Raw genomic sequence first — 21589 nt, 5'->3', positions numbered from 1 at the left:
CTACGTGGGGCCCTTCGAAGAACCCAAGTCGCTTCAATCCTTACCCAATCCAGAATACAGGGTACGCATATGTGTGCTTGTGTCAGTGACGCCTGTAAGCTATTAAGAGTAAACAAACGCACCTACACAATTAGTTCAGTTTCGTGCAGAGCCTTCTTTTATTTTTACTTAGCGGGTTTGTGGTACAGACCTTCCATTGCCATTCTACGGCTGAGCATGAGCTCGAAGGTTTGATGGGAGTGAAGTACAAAAGCGCTTGTGTATATAGATACTGGGGCAGGTTTAAGAGGAGGCTTTCCCTGTGCGCAAACGCCAGCTTTCTGTATCCCTTAAACGTGACGACACAGAATAGAAGCGCTTATAATGATTGTCAATTTTTGTTCGTCGTCAGGATGGCGCGCGAGAGGGCTGTATAAGTACGGCGACCACAGAAACCGTTAACATCAGTTCGTATACGTGCAAAAATAGTCGCACGCATATTTTTGTCCTATACGATGTTGCAGCCGACAGTAACAAAGGGGCAGTAGTAGCGTGGCTAGCACAGCTGTCAATACGTTCACAGAGGTACGCTGTGAACGGTTAGAGCCTACAACACAGCTGGAACCACGAAAAAAGTGAAACCACCTTTATGTAACTCATGATGACCCAACAGAAGACAAAACCAGACAACGTGCAACATAGCTGTAAGGCATTATTAAAAGGAATTTTTTTTTTCAGTAGCAGGAAAAGTTAAAATCTAGAAATTTGTCCGTCACCGACTGTGTCAAGCCAGGACTCGGGATGCATACTCAAACGTCGGCAATGTCCCGCTAAATTCGGGATGGCCGGTGATGTGTGCTCAAATAAACAAAAAAACGTGTCGCTGGAGTCCCGTTTGTCTCAGAAATAATAAAATTATCCCCAAAAAAGCAATATGGAGCCCCAGGTAGCTGTACATTTTAAATTGTATGGTGCAATTGATGAGGAATCAAACACGTATACGGGCAATGATCTGGCTGAGATCAAGTGCTTCGAAACGGAGTCGGACATGTCATTCAGTGACCTGTCCGAAGTGTTGGCATACAGTGGAAACACTTTGTAACGAAGTGCTTGGAGCCTCCGAACTCATTTATCATGCAGGTCACTTCGTTGTAAAGATCGCGCACAGAACAGCTCACAATAGAACCGGGACATAATTATTCCTTCGTTGTACATGTGACTACGTTGTAGCGGTGTTTGTTGCACAGGCGCTCAATGTACATTGCACGTTAAAGCAGCATGTTTCAAGTCAAAGGACACGCAGCCAACTATGGCAGAAGACGAGGAAACGCCATTGTCTAGTACACGTCCTACAACGACAAAGAAAAATTACGGGGGAAAGCTGCCGAGGCTGCTCGATTGGTCATCCCTCGCACCAGTCGATGGTCGTGGGTTTGGCTCCGAGTGACGGCTGAAAATTGCCCTTTTTATTTGCCGTTTCCTTATTATTTTGTTGTTACAATTAAAGACGCCTAATTTCTCATGTGCCTTCCCTGTCTTGCTTTTAGTAACAAGCGGCCGAGCTTTCTGGTCCTCCTCATTAATCGCGCTCATAGGCGAAGGCTTTTCCCTTACAGGACGCATAAGGATGACGCAGCAGAGGGGTAAATGAAGATGATTTGGAGAGGTCTTCGTGTTGAGCGGAACTAGCTATTACAGGGATGACGATTGAGTATCTGTTTTTGCATTAATACAAAACTCGAACTAAGCGAGGGTGTCGCAACGCTGTGGGTACGTGCTAATAAAACACGTGAACAACCAATAAAAGGAAGCCAAAACTACGTCTCTAAAATGACAAAACGTAATTAGAAGATGAGCATTCGTTTTCTCCTTGTATAGACTCGTCGGAGGGCATGGTTTCTTTTCTATAAACTATTGATATCGTTGAATACCAAGAATATCTCGAAAATCACAGCTGAATCTGTAATCGTTTCAAACCATATGCGTTGCTCTTACATTGTATGTAATGTTGCGAAAAGTACTGTTGAGATTAACTCACTCGTGCGGCATTATGAATACGCATGTACGTCTTAAGGTGCGCAAACATTCTCTGCGATGTGGTTTTGTAGTTAACTTTAATGCGCGATAGCCGCGAGTCCTCATTAAGAGTAGAATCGGGCTTGTACGTCCTGTCATATTTATTTATTTATTTATTTATTTATTTATTTATTTTGTTTATTTATTTGTACATACTGCAGTCTATACAAACCAAGCAGGTCGCCAAGGCATCGCGATCTCGCCATTATTTTGCAATTTACTTGTTCACTTCGCCACGCGCCACAAACCCTACTGCCATGACGCACATGGCAACGCACGGGTCATCCACGAAATGTTGCTCGCGCAAGCAGAGGTAATGTAGCCTTATCGCCTTCACTTATTCCTCGCCATAGTAGCAGACTGGAACGGCCTTTTCTATCGCAACGCTACCCTCGCCAAATTATCTGTATTCATGCATTAAGTATTATTTTGCAAATAACAATGTGGGTGACCACTCCTTCAATGTTTCGTTTTACCACCCCTTGTGTAATATAACCCGAAAGGTGTTTTTTTTTAAGGAAACAAGGTGAAAATGAAACTGCGTGGCGCCCTATGTAACTACTTGGTCTGTTAGCTTTTCTCGTAACTCAGACCTGCATGTTACGGGAAAGAGTGTGGTCACATAAAGTGAACCAGCTCAGCCTTTAGACAGTCGTGATCTCCAGTAAGATGTTCGAGATATTTAGGCAGCATTTCATTTATTATAAAGGTATGCGTCGCATGATTGGACTGTTGTTGTCATGGGCATCGATTAAGTCAACCCAGTGGCGGAGGTGACTCAAGATGTATAAATGCCCGAATTCACAAAATAAAACAAGGCTTCTGATCCAGAGGAGAAATGTTCTTTGTGTTCAAGTATTTTTTTTTCTGCAAGATTTTGTCCCAGCATATGAGTGACGTTTTTTCTCGTTTTCATTTCACAGCTTGTAGAACCATGCGTGTTCTTTCCATTGCTCGGTGTGCCTGCAACAGACAGATGTGCGAAGAGTCTCATCTGCTATTCTGATACCAAAGTCTGCAGTCGACCTCAGTGGCACATTACTACTAAAGATAGTCACAGAAAAGTTTAGATATTCGTTTCACAATTTTCATAAATAATGCAACCCTGGTATCACAAGAGCTGGGACTTCAACTTCTCAATTCCAACATTTACTTGGTGTGAAGAAAAAAATGCTGCTGCAAATAACATCATTCTTGGAAGCCTGCCTCTACGGCAATAATGAGCTTTCAGATTATCGCCCCTGTCTACTTCTCACAAGTGTACAAAAGGTGACATGGGGAAGGTGTTTAATGGCGCGCTGACTATTCACACTCGACGGTCAAGTGTTTTGTAAAGTTAGGGCTCAGTGACGTCTTGGTGTCATGATATAATGGTACATCATGTAAAAGTTCGAATGTAAGCAGTGTCATTAAGACATAAGCTTTATTTCGGTAAGTGTAATTCACTTCTTGTATTTTCTTCGGGCGCGGAATCTTTCAGAAGTTTAAGTTTTTAATGGTTCAAGCGCCATTGAGAGAATGTATCATTTTTTTAGATATATGCCAATATTTTGCCTGCTTTTCTACATTCAGTTCAGCGTGATGCCAAGAGTCACCTGCCGTACAAATTAGGCGACACGTAAAAAAACGTCATGTGCCAACATTTTATTTTTGCAACACGGATCCCGGTTTAACAGTAACCAGAACGTAAGCGCAACCTGCTTTCTTTTGATCTTTCTTGGTTTAAGGCTTTTGCTCTACTATCGCACACATGATAAGTACCGACTTCACTGAGACCCTGCAGACGCTAGCCTGGCTCCCAAGTATATTAGAGCTACGAAGCACCAAAGTAATCTCACAGATACACAAGAATATGAAAGTAGGAAGTTTTGTTTCTGCTTTCTTTTCCGCCACTATATGCGACCTTTCAGTTGACAGTTGACGTTCGTGTTGTCCACTTGCCTCTTCCTGTCTGCACGCCTACCTTTCTTCCTAAAATGAAACCGTATCAACCAGCCCAAATTTCCGTAGTATTAAAAAATATAAAAGCAGCGTAGCAACAAGAGCCAGTCAACTTGTCTATGCGTATGCGCATGTGTTTTTTATTCGCTCATTGACTCGTGTCGCGTCTGTATGGTCATTTAACAATAACATGCTGTGCAGAAGCCGGGGATGAAAGTAGGCCACATTTCCGATGTTGTCAAGTAAATGACTAAATGAAATAATTTAACTTCCGAACTGTACAGCGAGGCGGATGCGCAACTAATGCATGCGCGCGTTATCTATGTTTTCAATATTATGGACTTTTATTATTTCGCGGGCTATCATGTTCCTTATTTCGCACGATATCCGCGATTCCTCAAGCCGTTGCTCGCAGGAACAGAAATTTTCACACTGGAGACCGTATCACGTGACGCCTGCGTCATCACAGCGTGCTGCCCTCGCAGAGTCCATGCAGCTCTCTGAGCTTGCAGGGCGTGTACAGAACGCGGAGGGATATATCTTGCGCCGGTTTGTTCGGCGGCGCTCTTCTAGTTTAATGAGCGTCAGGTCTATCAACGCGGATTGGATTGGTCTGACTAGCTATCCGCGGTGTTACTAGACTTCGGGATCGCAAAGGCGAGATCGCGTATACACAATCGTCCCTAATTCTTGAGTTTATTTCCTGCCTATCAACACAGGTGCGAAAGACGGATTGCGCAGCCCTTTCGAACTCGTCGATATCTGAAATAGAGAGGACAACGCTCACACTTTCGGCACTTCGGCAACGCGCGTAATAGCTGGAGTCGAGAGTAAGCACGTTGATTCCACGAGCGCGCACCCGCCGTGGAGCACTGCGTGAAGTGATCACGTGTCTGCGTGACCCGCAGGGCAGGCTCTAACTCCACCTCCCCTCCCCCCCCCCCCCGCCCGCGTGTGAATCCAGACTAAGAAAAGCTACAGACAACCACGGTCTACAGTGTTTCGAGTGCGTGGCGCTTCTCTTTGCCGAAAGTTCCTTCATGCTTCAGAACTCTTGTCTGCTGGCGTCATTCAATTACCAGCTTTCAAAGTAGCGTGTATACGTGCGTATGTCTCGAAACGGAAACTTCAACGACGCAGTTGTTAGAACTGTCCCTAACGCAGTTAGAAACAGAAACAGCACATGATAACCCGGACATGTGCCACGTCCTCGAACAACTACGCTTTTCGAATGCTACACCATCGCTTACCACGCCTGTTAAACGCACTCATGCGCGATAATATCGACGTCACATCCTGCCCTGTTTCGCGTTTGTGTGACTTTTTCAAGGAAATTTGACCATGACCGTATATACTGTTTTAGGCTGCTTATCGGAATTTCTTCGCTTCTCTCTTATGTGTAAACTGCGCATTGCTCGATCTTTTGCAGGGTTTCTTCCTAAATTTAAATTTTCTTTTTTTGCCGGCTCAAGTTGATGCCAACATTGTGTAGTATTGTAATGTATTGTTTGTGCTGTCGGTCCTGAAACAGTGCCTGCCACTGCTGCCCTCAGACAGGGTCTTAAGGCCGTCAAGTTCTTGTGTACAACTTTTTCCTTAAATTCCCCACAGGTTGTACGTATATAAAAATAAAGGCAATTGAATTCGTTTCAATTCAATTCAATCAGTTGATAGACGCGCAGTTACGCCACACCCGCTGCTGCGGTTTTCATCACACTGGCAACGCTTAAGCCATTCGAAGCAAGGTTTGTAGCGTGTCTGCACCGAATCTGCGTCATATTATGAACCTCGAGCTGTCTGTTAATAGCATTGTGCACTTATGCCACCTTGCATGCTGTAGGTTGCACATAATTTTATTTGGCAATTGATTTCATGCCAGCAGGGAGTAGTCTTTAATGAGAGAAAAGAGGAGAGGTCGGCGCGGAAAGCGTGTCCCTAGCCTGCAACTCGTCACTGGTGAAAAGGAAAGTGGGAAATACAGGGAAAGGTAGGTGGCTTTCATGCCAGTATGGCAAATTAAGTAAGGATACAGTGACAGAGCCACTTATAGGATACGATGCGAATAAGTTTTAAAGAACATATATTTTTTCACTAAGTGTACGCAAGAAGATGTTGGCGCCCTTTGCAAACGCTGGCTGCTCCTGTACTCCTACGTGCGACAAAAAAAAAAAAAAAACTCAGTGCCCTTCCACTCTTTGAAGAAGGATGACCAGCGAAGCTCTGTATGTGGGCCCCTTAATGGCAAACTGCACTTCCGCCGCGGGTGGGTCGCGAATTGCACCATCTTCGGGATTTCAGTGTTTTTTTTCTACACGCGGACACGATAGTGGGGAAAGCAGCCCTTAACAGCTTCGCTGTAAAAAATAAGCGACACATTCAGCGAAGAATAAGGGGACATGCAAAAACCATGTTGAGAAAGTTGATCTGATTAGTTTTCAAACCTTCCACTTCCCAATTTATCAAAAGCGGGGCCCTTGTTTTGGCAAATTATTCCGTTCTAGCAAAGATACGGTCACCTTACCTGCTGGATCGCGTTCGTTTTCTCTACTCTGCTGACTCTAAAAATTTGCTGAAGTTCAGAAGACTTCCATTCAACATTTGCAAGCGCTGCGTCACGTAATCTGGGTGAAAGTCGCATGCAGAAACTTCTGTCGACTGGTCAAAGGAAAAGCCGAAGTCCGAACCGTGCATACCAAACACTCTTCTACCACCAATGTTGCTAATATCTTGTCTTTCATTCTTTACATTGTTATTTCTCGGAATTTCGAGAGCCGCAGGCCACAAACAAATGTAATGAAAAAGGAACGCCCACAGTGCATCCTTTATGTTAGATCTCCTCAGACTTCAATATTAAAAGTGCGAAACAATAACAGGAGATCGGCCAATGCAGGAGGCCGCGTTTCAACCAGAAAGTTCCGCTATGTGCATAGCGTTCGCAGCCAGCGTTTCTCCGCAAACGATACGGTTACATAAGCTGCAGTTGCCGGGAAGACTTGAAAAGCAGTAGGTCTTCGAAGGCTACCGCGTTCCACTCTTAAAGACGAAGCTAAGGCGTCCTCCAAAGCTTTTTGTTTCTTTTTGCACATAAATGAAGTAAGTTTTATTTAAAAATTCTGAATGACCTTCAGCAGTCCTCGAAACGGTTTCTTCGTGCACACATAACAGCGAAACGAGAAGTCGTACATTGAGACATTGATTTCGTTTCTCCGTTTTTAACGCGACAGCGTTAAGGAGCTCTTGTCGCGGAAAAGCCGGTGTCGTCGGCGTCGGTGTCAGCGTAAACGGCGTTGGCCGTGAGCGATAAGTCCCAGTAGGCACTTCATAAATAAAAAACATCTTGCAAGATGGGCTGGTGGGAATCGAACCAGGGTCTCTGGAGTGTGAGACGGAGACGCTACCACTCAGCCACGAGCTTTTTTTTTTTTTTTTTTTTCTTTATTGCCGACTTCAACACGTCAGTGTACAAAATCAGTCCGCGCGAAGAACACAACACGTATGCTAAAAATACGTCACCCTCACTTGGGGTTACGTGATGAGATTAAAATTCACGCATGTGTAGCAAAGCTTCCATTCTTGGAAGCCACTCAGGCACTGGGTCTTGTATCTTGTATCCTTCAATAGCTCTGCTAACAGATTCACAAAAATACTGTCTTATCGGCCTGGCATCAATGTCTGCGTGGCTGACCGCCATCCTGGATCGCCAAATACTGTGCAGGCCCAATATCATAATCATGTCAAAAGGAACCCCGTCTTCACTCTCGACGGGTAGAAATCTAATTCCGAAAGCATCAACCGGTAAGTCTTTTTTAATCGTGCGTTGGAGAATGTCCCAAAAGAAGAGGGCTTCCCAACAATCTAAGAAAACATGTTCGATAGTTTCCGGCTTCCGGCATATGAAACAATGATTTCCCCAAGGCACAAAGAAACCCTTCGCTTCCAAATACGTCTTGACTTCAAGAGTGTTCGTATGGAGCTTAAAGAAGAAACTTTTAACTCCGCCTGGTACAGTCATTCTTTTCACACGTTTAAGAACTGACTGCCATGGACCTGCACAGTACAACGACCTGTACAACGGTACCGGAAGAAAGACCTCACACAGATCCTTATAAAGTTTCTTTCGCGACACCACTGACAAATATTCAAACGAAAATCGCACTTGCAAGACGCGACATGCCATGTACACCTCTTTAAGGAAGCCAAAAATGCTCCCTTGCATACTCTCCGAACTAACAACAAAATTTGGCAAAACCCTGCCCAACCTAACCTGACACACAGTTCGCAAAAAGGGGTCATTCGTGTCACGAAAAAACATAAATCGGTTAACCAACTGGCGCAGATATAGATGGGCCAAACCTAGTCCTCCAGAGCGGACGCGGTGAAACAGATTGGTGCGTCGTGTCCGCTCCCAAGTGCTTCCCCACACAAAAACCGCAAATACACGGTGCAGCTTCTGCACATTGACGCGAGAACAATGAATTGCTTGCAAGACATACCACAGCTTGGTTACAAAAAAAAGGTTACAAATTGTGGCACGCGCGAAAATAGACCAGCTGAAGCCTTTGAGCCTGTCGGCCTTCTCACGCATTTCAGCAACTTGGCATTTCCAATATGGCTCACTGTCGCGATAATTCTCCAGCGGCACTCCTAAATATTTTACTGGGGTTGCTGTCCAAGTCATGTTTGCGAAATTCGTTGGGGTTAAGGGCCAGTCGCCGTGCCAGAACCCCAAACACTTAGCCCAGTTCACAGCACTCCCGCTCACAGAACAAAAGTCTTTCACGATTTGAACCACAACACGAACGCTTTCGTAGTCAGCACAGAATACGGCAATGTCATCAGCATACGCGAGAATGCGGACCTCCGCCGCATGCAAACGAAAACCATGAACGCTGTTGCTTTCAATAACGCTCAAACAAAAAGGTTCAATATACAAACAAAAAAGCAATGGTGACAGGGGGCAACCCTGACGCACAGAGCGTTGCACTTGGATGCGCGCTCCCACCCCCTTATTTACTAACAACCGCGTCGTGCATCCTCTGTACGCCATGGCTACGCCTTGGCAGATGACTGATCCGACATTAACGTGCTCTAAAACAGAGAACAAGAGGTCATGCGGCACCCTGTCGAAGGCTTTCTCTAGATCGAGCTGGAGCATTGCGATGCTTTCATGCAAAGCGTCGCAACACTCGAGCACGGACCGGGCTGTGTGTATGTTGGTATATATGGTGCGACCTTTGATACCACAGGTCTGATGTGGTCCCACTAATTCTTGCATCACGGCTTGGAGTCTTTTAGCCAGAATTTTCATGAAGATCTTGTAGTCTACATTAGTCAGGGATATGGGTCGGTAAGCGGTAACCTGTCGCAGTCTAGCTTCATCTTCGCTTTTTGGTATTAAAATTGTATGGGATGTTAAAAATGAAGGAGGAAGCATATCCTTGTCATAAGCCTCATTAAACAGTGTAGCCAAAACCGGTGCTAAATCATCTTTGAATGCCTTATAAAGCGGTGCTACTAGCCCGTCTGGTCCTGGGGACTTTCCCGGGTTGAGGTCTTCTATGGCTTTCCGCACTTCTTCTGTTGAAATGGGCAGTTCTAGCCGCTCTTTCGTATCATCACTAAGCCGCGGCATTAAAGAGAGGAAACGGGTCTTGAAGTCTTCGGTTCTTACTTTGGTGTAACCAAAGAGCCCGCTGTAGTATTCATAAAAGGCCCTTTCTATATTTCCTTTGTCTACGAAGATTACACCGTTCCACTCTATTTTTGGTATGTCATTCTTGCGGGCGTGCCTTTTTTCAAAGCCGAAAGCACGTTTTGTGGGCATTTCGCCCGCTAACAGCCGCTGTGCCCTCGCCCTCACGATCGCTCCTCGATATCGCTCCGTATCTATTGCCTCTAGTTTCTGCTTGACGGTGCGCATTTCTTCGGTACAAGTGCCTGGCTGCTTTCCTTCTTGCATTATCAAAAACTTTAGGTCATCTCTCAGCGTGTTTTCCTGCAGCCTTTGCTTTTGCTTTATAGCGCACGATCGTTCAATTGCCATCATTTTCATTGCCTGCTTAAATCTTTCCCACTTCGCTCCCAGAAGTTCGTTGTCCGCCATTGGCAGTTCGTGTATCGCCGACGTAACGCGATCCACGAAGATATCATCGTTTAGAAGCTTCTCATTAAGTTTCCAGTTTTCCCACACAAATTTGCTTTTCGTTCCTTTTCTTTTACCTACATGGAAGACAACAAGACAATGGTCACTGAACGGCACTGGTTGTACGCTGTATTCACCGCAGTACGGTATCAGTTCAACAGATACGTACGCCCGATCCAGACGCGCGTGACTCGTTCCTTGGAAATGGGTAAACCGAACGCCAGAGCCACATCCGAGACAATCACCAACATCCTCTAGATGACAGCGATCAATTATGTCACTTAAACAGGCAGTACTCGCATCTCGGTAGGGCGTCGCACTGGTTTTATCTCGTGCCATGCTTACGCAGTTGAAATCGCCAAGTAAGACAAGCAGACGGTCTGTGTCACAATGGTTGCCGACTATCTCAAAAAGGTTTCGCCTCTCTTCCGTGTTAGTGTGTGCGTAGATACAGATAATACGCAATTCCAAACCAGCAAGTGTGATGTCACAGACAATCCATCGACCGAAACCGCAAGTCACAACTCTTTCCACAATCGCTCCCAGAGACTGGCGAATCAACAGCATGCAACCTGCCGAGGTACCCACGGCATGAGACACGCAAACATCATGCCGACTACTGAACGAGAGCACCATTCTGTCGGTCTGGTCTTGACTCTCGATTTTGGTCTCTTGTATCGCTACAATATCCAATTCCTGCTCAGTCACGAGTCTCAGCAGCTGATTTTGCCTCCTCCTGGATGAAAGACCCCTGACATTAAGCGTGGCTACTACGAGGTGTCTTTCAAATGCCGCCATCGTTAAGCAAGACCAGGCCGCCAGTACGGCGCTTACCTTCATGCGCACAACGCCGCGCCGTGTAGTGCCGTCCCTCCATTATTAGGTCTTCGGGTTGTCGTCGCGAGGAAGCGACGACGATCGTAGCCCGCTGGTGACACGCTGCTTTTTCCCTTCGCCTACGCCCCGCTGGCGTTCTAGGAGACGCAGTCGTTGCTCCTGGCTCATTGCACTGACATCGTCGTGGCGTCGTTTCGCAGCCGCAGGGTCAGACTCCATGGGTTCCTCGTTGCTTTTTTCAGAAGGGCGTGGAATATCTTGCGGTGAATTGGTATCCATGCTCGTGGTTGCCGACTTGGGGGTGCTGGGCGCTGACTCACGAGTCCCTGGCATGGCGCCTTCCTTTTCATCGCTCAGCGCTGCGGCCGTTGGGCTCTCGACCACTGGGTTGGAGGCAGCTTGCTCAGCTTCATCCTCGTCCATGTGCAGCTCACTATTATCGCCGAATGTTCCTCGAGTCGCGGCGCGGGCGTATGACTTCGTGCATTCAGCCTCTTCATGCCCGAAGGCGTGGCACTCGCTGCACTTGGGCACCTTGCAGTCCCGCCTAATGTGGCCTGTGTTGCGGCAGCGGAGACATATCGGCGCACGCCCGGGCACGACGACTAATACTGTACCGTTCCCGATACGCAGCTGATGGGGTATGCGCTCGAGGCTTACACCTTCTCGAAGAACCAGCCGCACAACACGAGTAGTCGAGTCGGCGTTTTCAAACCCGCCGGTCTTCCATCTATCGCTCGAAACTTCTTTCACTTCGCCGTACTCGGCGAACGCCCGCCTCAGAGTTTCGTTGCTGACGTTGAAGGCACACCAATGCACCTTCAGCCGCACTTCCTGCCTTTCAGGGTCAAAGACAACGCAAGTCTTCCCTTTAACAACAATATGCCCGATGTCGAGCAACTTTTTCTTGGCTTCTTCACTACGGAAGTTGACTAACCAGACGTGCGACATCTGGTACGCTCCAATGCCGCCCACCTGTTCAATGACGCCGGCTTCTTTCATCGGCTGGCGGAAATCTTCTATCCTGTAAGGCCTTCCAGCGGTGTCGCAGTGAAGAACAACCATTGTTTTCAGTCCTTCTCCGGTTGGCAGCGGCGGCAGTACAATCCTGTAATCTTTCAGGCCGTAGAAAGTTATACTGCGGTGTATATCGGTAATTATGGCCATGTAACTTATAAAAGTCGCCGTTTCACGAGTAGCGAAGTACGTTTCCGCTAGATTTCTTCTGCGCTCTGCGCACACGCTGAGCCATCTTGCGGCAAACACAGAAGACCCCATCCTCGCAATGTACGGCGCTGCCCCGACACGTGGCGCGCCACTCGCCCCATGATCGCGTCCGCCTTATGGCGCGTCGGGGCCCGGCTATCTGTGCCGATCGCGACGTTTGGCTGGCGTAGCGCGCTTGAGTAGGCGGTGCGAACGGGGTGCGATAACGCTATCGCGTTCCACTCTTGAAGGCGAAGCTTAAGCGTCCTTCAATTTTTATTTCTTTCTGCCATAATTTACTGAACTATTTCTCTCCCCGTTCCGGCCTCCCACTGTTTAAATGAATAAGGGCTAAATAACATTGGCTTATATCGCGGCGTTTATTCAAAAAAATGCGCAGCCATGCTCTTTTACTTCTGTGATGTTGCTGGAAAGGGCGCCTCGGTCCTTCTATCAGACATGCGCTTATTAGCGCTAACTAATTCTGGCCATTAGTGAGACAGCCTCAACAGGCACTAAATATGGTCGGCTGTTGCAGTTGACAAAAACGTTGGAGCATCTTGCGCACGTCTGTATATGTCGTAAACACATCAGCACGGACCTGCGCGTCTGTAAGTGTCGGGTGTACAGTAGCTGCGCTGGATCCACGCGTGCGTGAATGTGCGTTAGTACGACACACGGTCGAGGCGCCGTTATCGGGCAGGGAACGAGCTTTATAAATAGGCAAGTATGGCTGCCGTCTCGTCTTCGTCGTCGTCGTCATCGAAGGGCAGATTGCGAGATCTCTCGCACTTGGAAATCGCCCTGTTGCACTTTAAGCCCCTCTTGCACTCACCCCACTTTCGGAGACCGTACACGGTTCAATCGAAGCACACATCGCCTTCATCTGAAAGAATAAAAAAAAAAACGAAATGAAGAGAAGCCGTCCGGGGGGGGGGGGGAGGGGACGCTGCCTCGTTCCGAGCCCAAGTTAACCCTGCACTGGGAAGGCGCTGAACTACACTTCCCTTGACGAACCCGGAAGGACCGCGGAAATTCGTTCGTCTCGTGAAAAGTTCGTCTTGAGAAAATCGATCTACGGCAACTCAGAATTTCATATTCTTGATGCGTTCAAATATCCGCGGCGTAAAGAAAGGAATGAAACAGCATTGAAACCAGAAGGCACGCAGAATCACGCATATTTCATTGCTTGAGACAAGGTACGAGTAGTCATTTATGCTCTCACGGGCTATTCACTAATCGTTCCATATCGGCGGTGTGCTATTCTTTGCGCCTTCAGAAAAGCTGCTATGTTGCGCAGCTGGTTGAAAATTCCTCAGTTTTCTCAAGCTTTTTGGGAAAACGCAACAAGGCGTCATGTGAAAACGTTTTCCTTTTTCTTCTTTTTCTTCTTTAAAGGGGAGAGGGGCTCCTTGGCAGTGTCCTCGCATGATTGTCTGCAAAGACGTATCGCAGGTCCCTTCAATTATTTTGCTATGGCAGTAGCAACAATATTTGAGGAGGTCGGATGTATCTTCACTGAAATATTAAGAACAGGTCAATTGCGGCAAATAGTTTTTAATGCGATTATCATGATGAGGATTCTCCCCGCCCCGTCAGCGGACTATCTCTCTCGAACAGTTCTGCCGCCAACTTGGATCACTGTGTAGTCCACTGTCCAATGCACAGCGTATCGGGCTGCAGTGCTAAGGAAACGGGGTTCGAAACAAATGGTCGGATCAGCTTGCATCCTTGGTCATAGGACACTGGCTGCGTACCGTTCTTCTATTAACAACTTTGAATACTACTTGAGCCCTTGGGCATGTGCTCCCCTTCAATCAATCTCTTTGTGCGGCTCATGAACGAACATGATGTCAGTTTATCGTAACTGCTTATATATGCGCACCACCGCTTTATTGGATGCTTTATTATTATCTGCGGCAGCTTTGGCGGAGTGGCTATCTACTCAACCACGACATGTCAACCTGGACATTCGTGTGCTGAATGTCTAACGCCGGAAAATAGGATAAAAAAGCAGAGCGGTGAGAAAATAGATGCGAAGGAAAAAGGTGTGCCTGCCCCGCCGGTCGGTCGCTTTTGAACGTATGCTCGCCTTCAGCCAGAGATTCCACTTGATGAGCGCGCTCGCCAAACGCACCTTTTAAACAAATGTATGGGGCGCGCTCGAGCACTGCCACCGGAGCTCTAGCCGTGGACTCAGGACTCTAACGACACAGTTTCGCTACACACGCTTTGACCGTCGCGTCGGATGTACAACCTACGGCAACCGGTAGCTTCCGGGGTTCTGTTTACCCTGCGCAGTAGCACATGCCTGGTGTGTTTCCTATCGCCGTCACTATTTTTCCCTTCACGAGCAAAACTGTAATTAATAAAGGATTGTGTGTATTTACGAACTTGTATTTATGAATGTTCAAGAAAGCTGCCACTGATTTAATACGCGTTTCACCTTCGTGTTATGAGCGATTTGTTTGAAGGAAGCGTCAACCAATTTTTATAAACGTCTCGGAAAACACATGGGGATTGCTTTGACGGACATCCAAATGACGAGGGTGGTGATAGAATAACGGATGTCACTGTAATAAGAAAAGGTAGTGTGCATTCTGTCAAAACACCCACCAGAGTGGAAATGTAAAATTAAAGAAATCAATCTCGCTTATAGGTATATTAGTTCACTCAAACACATGCTAGTAAGGATGTAAGGGCGGGAGGTATAGTCACAAGAAAACGTCATTATATAGCGCCCCCCACCAGGTTTGGACATTTTAAACAAACAAGCGCAATGTATACAATGAGCGCTGACGATCGTATCTGCAAAGTACACTACACCGCTGCGCGCCGCGAAAGCAGCTGACATTTCAACCCAAACGCCACGCGCTCTTCATCTAAGAGAGCTGCCCTCCCACTCGGAGAGTTGACTTCCAGCTATCGCACCAGTGCGCTTACGTAATTCGCTTTGCTGAAACAACACTCCCCGCGACACATCGAGAAATATTCAAGGCTGCACCAGTTATTTGTTTCAATTATTGCTCCACTAGACAATACGATGTTTAGGGAGATAACGCAGCCTACATACCGAATGCTTTACTTTGTGCAGTAGCAAAGAGGGACGTTACATCCGTTTCGTCTGCTTGTTCCCCACGCCGTGCAGTCGCGCGCGCTGAAAACGAAACTATCAGCCGTTTTCTAGCGGGTTTCAGCGCGCGATTATGCCTTTTTGATCCACTTCCGCCTGCCTCAGTGCTCGTTTGACACTGACTTATTGCGTCTGAGAGAATCACAGCGCAACGGTGGAGCGAAAATAGTACGGCTTTATTTGGCCATCAACTTAAAAGTGGTGGGCGGAGTGCCCGGTTCTATGTTACAAGAATAAATGCCCGCGCCAGGTTGAATGTCGGCGGTTCTTGAGCACAACCGAAGGGTGAGAACGCTTGCGCCGCTGCCGAGGTGCATGCCTAGCTAGAATGCCTTATCGCCTAGACCCGCGTCGTATCACTCATACCGCTTGTCAGGTGTCAGGCGAGATCGTTCGCTGCGAGACAGCTCGCGTGCGGGACCGTCACCGGAAGTGCGCCACGCAGCCAAAATGCAAGGGTAAAAAAAATTGGCAGTGGCTTAGCTCGGCTATGCCAGTATATACCTAGCGAAACCTAAAGCATTGCATGGTTAGCCTTGGTTAATCTTCATTGCAAGTCCAGGTTAGTCTGGTTGTCTGGCTATGTTGCGGCATTTAGCCAGTCGTTCGGCGTGCTGTTCGTCTGTTTCCTGGGCGATTCGATTCCTCTTCATCTCGTTCCGATGTCGATTCCTGGACACCTCCTGCTTATCAAAATTGTCGCCGTCTACACTGCCGCCTCAACTGTGGTTGCGGCGCACGCGAGCTCTCCTTTTCAATCCTCCGACATGTTATCGGTCATGCGACGCAGCTGGCGAAGCGAGCGGAGGCGAGCACACCGACGAGGAACGTGGTGTGAGGTCATACCAAATGGTGACGGCGGAAAGGCGCGGCGCTGCTACGCAGTGACGCAACACCTGTGGCTCGGTGCTACTAGTGGCGCATGCGCAGTAGTGACTAGGGAGCGAGAGAGAGAGAAATATCCGCGACGAGGCGCGCGTTGTCACGTCATGTGCCTTCTCGGAGCACCGCCACGACGAAATCGCAAGTTCGCGGCCAGTAAATCTTTCGCTTTAAAAAAAGAAAAAAAGGCTGGGCCCATGACGTATGGGTCACGCGAACTTCTGGCTCCGGTAGGGGAGAACACAGGGAAGGAATTTCGCTTGCAGAGGTTAGATGGGTTCAAGTGGAGAGAGTATGTCTGTTGGCCGTGAAGTTCTCCTCCTGAAATCGTGCATTCACGGCGGTTAAACTATTTCTATCGATGCTATTAACGAACCAAGGAGAAAAAGTCTTGTGGTCGAATGTTCATTAGAGGGCTCGTAACAACTTCCAGCGTGTAACCACAATTTATGATGCCTGGTGAAGGGCCCCTTAAGGGTGCTACTTTATTTAGTGCGTAAATTCAGGCTCAGCTATCTCAAGTAAGCAATGTTTGCACTATATTGTCACGTGGTAGTGACGTTGAATAACACAGTAGCAATACTGTGAACGAGAAAACTAACTTTTATTGGGCGAACCTGTGCCCACAAAACAGGCTACACTTATAGCACAACGATAGCGGCGAACACGGTCGGCGATCGTCGAAAACCTGATGAGCGGGTCAAGCGCGTCGGCTTTTATACATCTGTCGTCGAATGTTCCAGAGCAATCGCTGGGACCCGCGTGCCTTCCACAAAGTTCCACATTATTCGCGTCACGCACACATGCAATCAGACAACACAAGTTGCGGTGAAAGACAGTGGACGGAGCCATGGATAACATTCCAGAAACTTATTTTACATGCAGGCGCGTCCTGCGCTATGCGATAACATTTGTTAGGCGGCAAAACGTGTCGCCCGATAAAGACAAGTACACGTGTCAATATGAACAAATGTCATCACAATAAATCCCTGTATAAATATGGCGTTGCTGGGGGAATATTATACGGCAAATTATTCTACTCGTGCACTGTCTTAAGAAAGAAAGGGTGTTTATATTATTATACTGCATTTGTGCTCTTGTGCTTTCAGTGAGTGACCTATCTTGTGTCAAATATGGGGTGTTTCACTTAACTTGAACTGTAGGCGTATTCATCTGGGGATCGTAGGGCGGTGGGGCAAGTCTCATCCCCCCCCCCCCCCCCCGCGCACTTGGCAGATACGACTATGGTTAAAGTTACGTGAAACACCCTGTATAACTCGAATTCTTTATGTACATAGTTCTATTTTGCAATGGGACAGCAAAATTGCAAAAGAAATACAAAAATGGGCTGGCTATATGCCGTTGTTTACTGTATCTTTATTGTTCGTCGTTTATTCTATGCTCCAACACAAGCCAGTCGCTTTATTTTAATGTTATTGCCTGTGGCATATCGCACTAATCTTATGATTGAGTTGGACTACCCAAAGAGACTGAACTTGGTTACACTAAAAATTAAAATGCCTATATGGCTAATTAACAATATTTCCCTAATCAAATTTTTGCTTAATTGCCTGAGCCTGCATATTGCAATACACGAACTGAAGCCAGAGATTTCACAGGGCACATCCACTTGGAAAGAATGTTGAAACTAGGATCAGTTTTAAGATAAGCGCAGCTAAATTTGCGGTAGAAACGCATGCTCTTCCACTTCACTTTTTAACAAAACGCGTTTTCATTCATTAACTCTCGAAAATTAGTGCAACGCCAATGCTTTTCATCGCAATATTATGGAACGCATGTCTCGAAACTACTGTCATCCTCGGAATTCATTTAAAATGGATATGCCTTTTGAAGTCGCCGACTGCAATTCGTAAACTGATATATCTGTCGTAACGTAATTCGTTTGAGAAATAGCGAATAATCGTTAATTAGTCAAATATTCATTATAATTGTTACGCCAAATAATATCCACTTCTGAGAGTAATCTTGCTCAAGAAGTAGAATTGTGCTACATGCCACGGGAAATATTTAGAAATTTTGTTAGCGATAAAGAACAACAACCCGTAAACAGCCGTAGTCAGAGGGGGAAATTCGGCATACTTATTCCCAAGACTCGAACGATAAACATCACTCGATAGTGAACGTTCTGTCCTTGTTTTACCTGTTTAATCCTGCTCCCCTCCCCCGCTCCCCTCCCTGCCTCCACCTTCTCGTCGCCGCACTGGAAAATAGCGGCACCACATCCTATCCCCCCCCCCCCCCCCCACCCCCAACTTACTGAGCTGCTTGACGCACTGCTCGCAGCAGCCGCGGTCGCTGGCTCTGACCTCCACCTTTCCGTCACACTCGCTGGACTTGATCGGCGTGCACGTGACGTTGGCGCAGTAATTCGGGGGGCACAGAGTCCCTGCTGCGCGAGGCGGTGCCGCGAACATCCAGGCAGCGTGAACGAAAACAATGAGCAGGTTGGTCCCGTCCATATTCTGCAATGTGGAACATTCATAGCGCATCAGGAGTTGTTAAAAAAATGCTAGGTCACTGATGGTTCCTTGATTTTTATGAAAACTGATAAGTTCTGCAGATGTCGAGAACTGTGGCAATTGATATTACGCGAAGCATTTTGCAGGTGTAGCCAGCTACTTCGCACCGTTTATAGATCTGCACAGCGTCACCACATCGAACAACAGCCTTTTTAAAGTGAAACTTTCTTTGTTAACGCTGCGGGACATTTTCTCACCGTGGCTACGGCTGGGGCTGCTGATGCTGTCTCGTCGAATAACTCACACATCACAGCTCTTGTTTATTGAATCGGTTTATACGCAGTACCATTTATACTACCTATACACATGTTCCTATAGGGCCATTTTTACTTTTTACGGAATTACGCGGTGAAACTACATACGATAGCTAAATATGCTCAGTGCAACAAACTTACCTTCTTCATGGCTATAATTCTTTTATTCTAAGCGAATCCTACTATGGGGGGGGGGGGGGGGGGGGAGGGCATTCCTCCCCGGGTTTTGGTGTGTATACTCGGAGTCGGTTTGTCGCCAAGTAAAGAGGGCCGGTTGTGGAGATAGTGCAATAGTAAAGTAGGTTGACCCTGGAGACAAGGGTCATCGTAGGTGTCATAGCTATGTTGGCCCGATCCGGGAGGTAGTGCGATCCGCGGGCCCGTAATAGATGACACGGCATGTTGCTGTGCAATTACGTATGCGTACATTGCAAAATGCTGTGCCCGAGGTTAACACATGTATGGAATTTAATGAACCGCTTTACTATAGCTTCGCTTCACATAAATTAGGATATATTCCTAGCGCATGTGCACCAAGTCCACTGGAAGCCGTCATCTCCTCGTCGCATTGCGCTATTAAAAGCCGCTGACAGGCCGGCCAGTCGCCGCTCGCGTGGTACTGTGAAATAGTTGATGTGTGTGTGTACATACGATCATCTGCATACACTAAGCAAGTGTGTGTGTGTGCGTGCGTGCGTGAGCGTGTGTGTGTATGTGTGCGTGACGCGAGCGTGAGCGTGACGACACCAACAAGACGGCGACGACTCAAGTGCCACGGCGATCGCATGAACACTCACCTTTTACCGAGAAGCTGTTCATGCGAACCCTGTCCCTTCGTTGTCGGACTTCGCTAAAAAGGGGCCGCAGGACCTAGCGGGAGAGTAAAAGAAGAGCTGAACAGGGGGGACCAGGTTGGCATGACTCCTTTCACCCTGTGAGAATAATGCTATCTACGGGAATCTTATGTGGTTGCCACACGCTGCATTTTCGGCGATCGAGGCAGATCGACATCGAATTTATCGACGATTGATTCCACCCTGCCGCGAAAGAAACAAATGTTATGCTGGAGATTTGCAGGCCAACGAACAGTGCCCAGCGATTGAAATAATTGAAACGCGATACTACGAGCGCGTGGACGCTGGCACTTCTTTCTCGCTCAAGAAGTGCCGGCAGACACATCATTCGTCAAATAAATCCAACGAATCGTCAAATCGACTGCTGCGCTGCTACGATCGGCCTGCAGGGGTACTGACCTGCAAAATTTTTTCGTCCCGCTGCGACGATCCGCTTTTTAAAGACAACAATGCGCCGCCTCAACAGCCCCACAGCGCCGTCATGTCTAACTGCGTTCAGCGGACCATGAATTGTTGGTCGATTAGCTGCCGCCTTCACGGTTTGCTTGGAGCAAGATAACTCCTGTAACAGGGTGTTTTCCGGTGCCTTCTCACGGGCCCCAAAAGTCCTCACTGTCAATGGACAGACGTGGCAGCTACTGACTGCGGGGTGAGCGCTGGGATCAAAAGGCGCCTGCTCGTGTCAGTACGTCTGTCTACGAGAACCCTCTCACATCGGTGTGTTCAGTGAAACCAAAGTCCGGAAGTAAGTGTGCGACCCCTCTCCCTCAAAGAGTCTGATGATTTTGGACACTCCCATTGGTCGAAGGTTAAACGGCAGTTTTCCCTCACCTAGAGATCTATGGAGGACAGAGTGTTTTTAAGCAGCCATTGGCTGCTGCTCAGTGTAGATGCTCTTTCAGTCATGCTAGACTGATGAACTGTAACGTTTTGTACCCTTCATATAAAAATTGCGATCCCATATTCCCATATCCCATATATGTGAAATCCCATGTTCCTCGTTCTCGATGTGAACAAGTCCCTCCAAGCTTCAACAACGTCCTTAGCGTGGATGAGTTGATCGACAGCATGGGCCAGCTACCATCTATTTCATGCCCGACCCAAACCCTTGCAGCACCCGCATCTCGAGTGGTGTGCCTTGCGCCCAATATTCAGAGCTCTAGATTAGTTATTCCGCACATTCCATCCCAGCTACAACTACGAGATGACCACGTGTAGTGCGTACTCCTGAGGAAGAAGCTGCCTACCGCGAGCGTCAGCGAGAGTTGGCTCGTGAACTTGCTCGTAATCGTAGGGCCGACCCCGAGCTGCGCGCCAGAGTTGCCGAGTTTCAATGGCAGCGCCGAGAGGCCGAGCCCTATAGTATGCTCACCACGCGAAGGAGGAGGATTAAATAAAGAGAGAAGGCAGGGTTGTCAACCAGAAATGCGTCTGGTTGGCTACCCTACTGGGGGGGGGGGGACGGGAAACAGGGAATTGAAAGACAAGATAGAGAGAGAGAGAGGGGAAGGGGAGCAAAACCGCGGTGAGCTTGCGCATGCATGCGGATGGCCTGAGGAACTCAGAGACGTTCACATAGGCCAGTCGCCCTCAAGAAAGACAAAAGTGCCTTCATAGCGTTGTGGGCCGGCGAGCGATGGGGACGGTCTTCAAGTAGCACCTGCACAGACAGCGGCTGATCGTCCAGTCGTCGCCATGCGATAGCTAATGTTTGTCTTTCCGACTGAAATCGACGACAATGGCAC

The 21589-nt window shown here is 47.6% G+C and overlaps 1 protein-coding gene and 1 long non-coding RNA gene across 3 annotated transcripts; both read right to left on the bottom strand.

Annotated features, from left to right (window-relative positions):
- Positions 1-2748: 2748 nt before the first annotated feature.
- LOC140215982 (uncharacterized) lies at positions 2749-19863 on the bottom strand. Of its 2 annotated transcripts, none has more exons than XR_011892612.1 (3): positions 19788-19863; positions 18475-18679; positions 2749-3018 (listed from the first exon to the last, which is right to left on the bottom strand). It is a non-coding gene; the product is annotated as an uncharacterized lncRNA (long non-coding RNA). The 2 variants fall into 2 exon arrangements; XR_011892611.1 differs by lacking the exon at positions 2749-3018 and adding an exon at positions 12831-13067.
- LOC126539987 (uncharacterized) lies at positions 8238-12088 on the bottom strand. The gene has a single exon (XM_050186816.3). It carries the CDS (start codon positions 12038-12040, stop codon positions 11018-11020), a length of 1023 nt encoding a protein of 340 aa, XP_050042773.2. The 5' UTR covers positions 12041-12088; the 3' UTR covers positions 8238-11017.
- Positions 19864-21589: the final 1726 nt, after the last annotated feature.

The sequence above is a fragment of the Dermacentor andersoni genome, chromosome 2 (assembly GCF_023375885.2).
Source record: "Dermacentor andersoni chromosome 2, qqDerAnde1_hic_scaffold, whole genome shotgun sequence".
NCBI classification, from domain to species: Eukaryota; Metazoa; Arthropoda; class Arachnida; order Ixodida; family Ixodidae; genus Dermacentor; species Dermacentor andersoni.
Note: the sequence above shows the minus strand (reverse complement) of the source record. Positions and strands in the feature narration are given on the sequence as shown.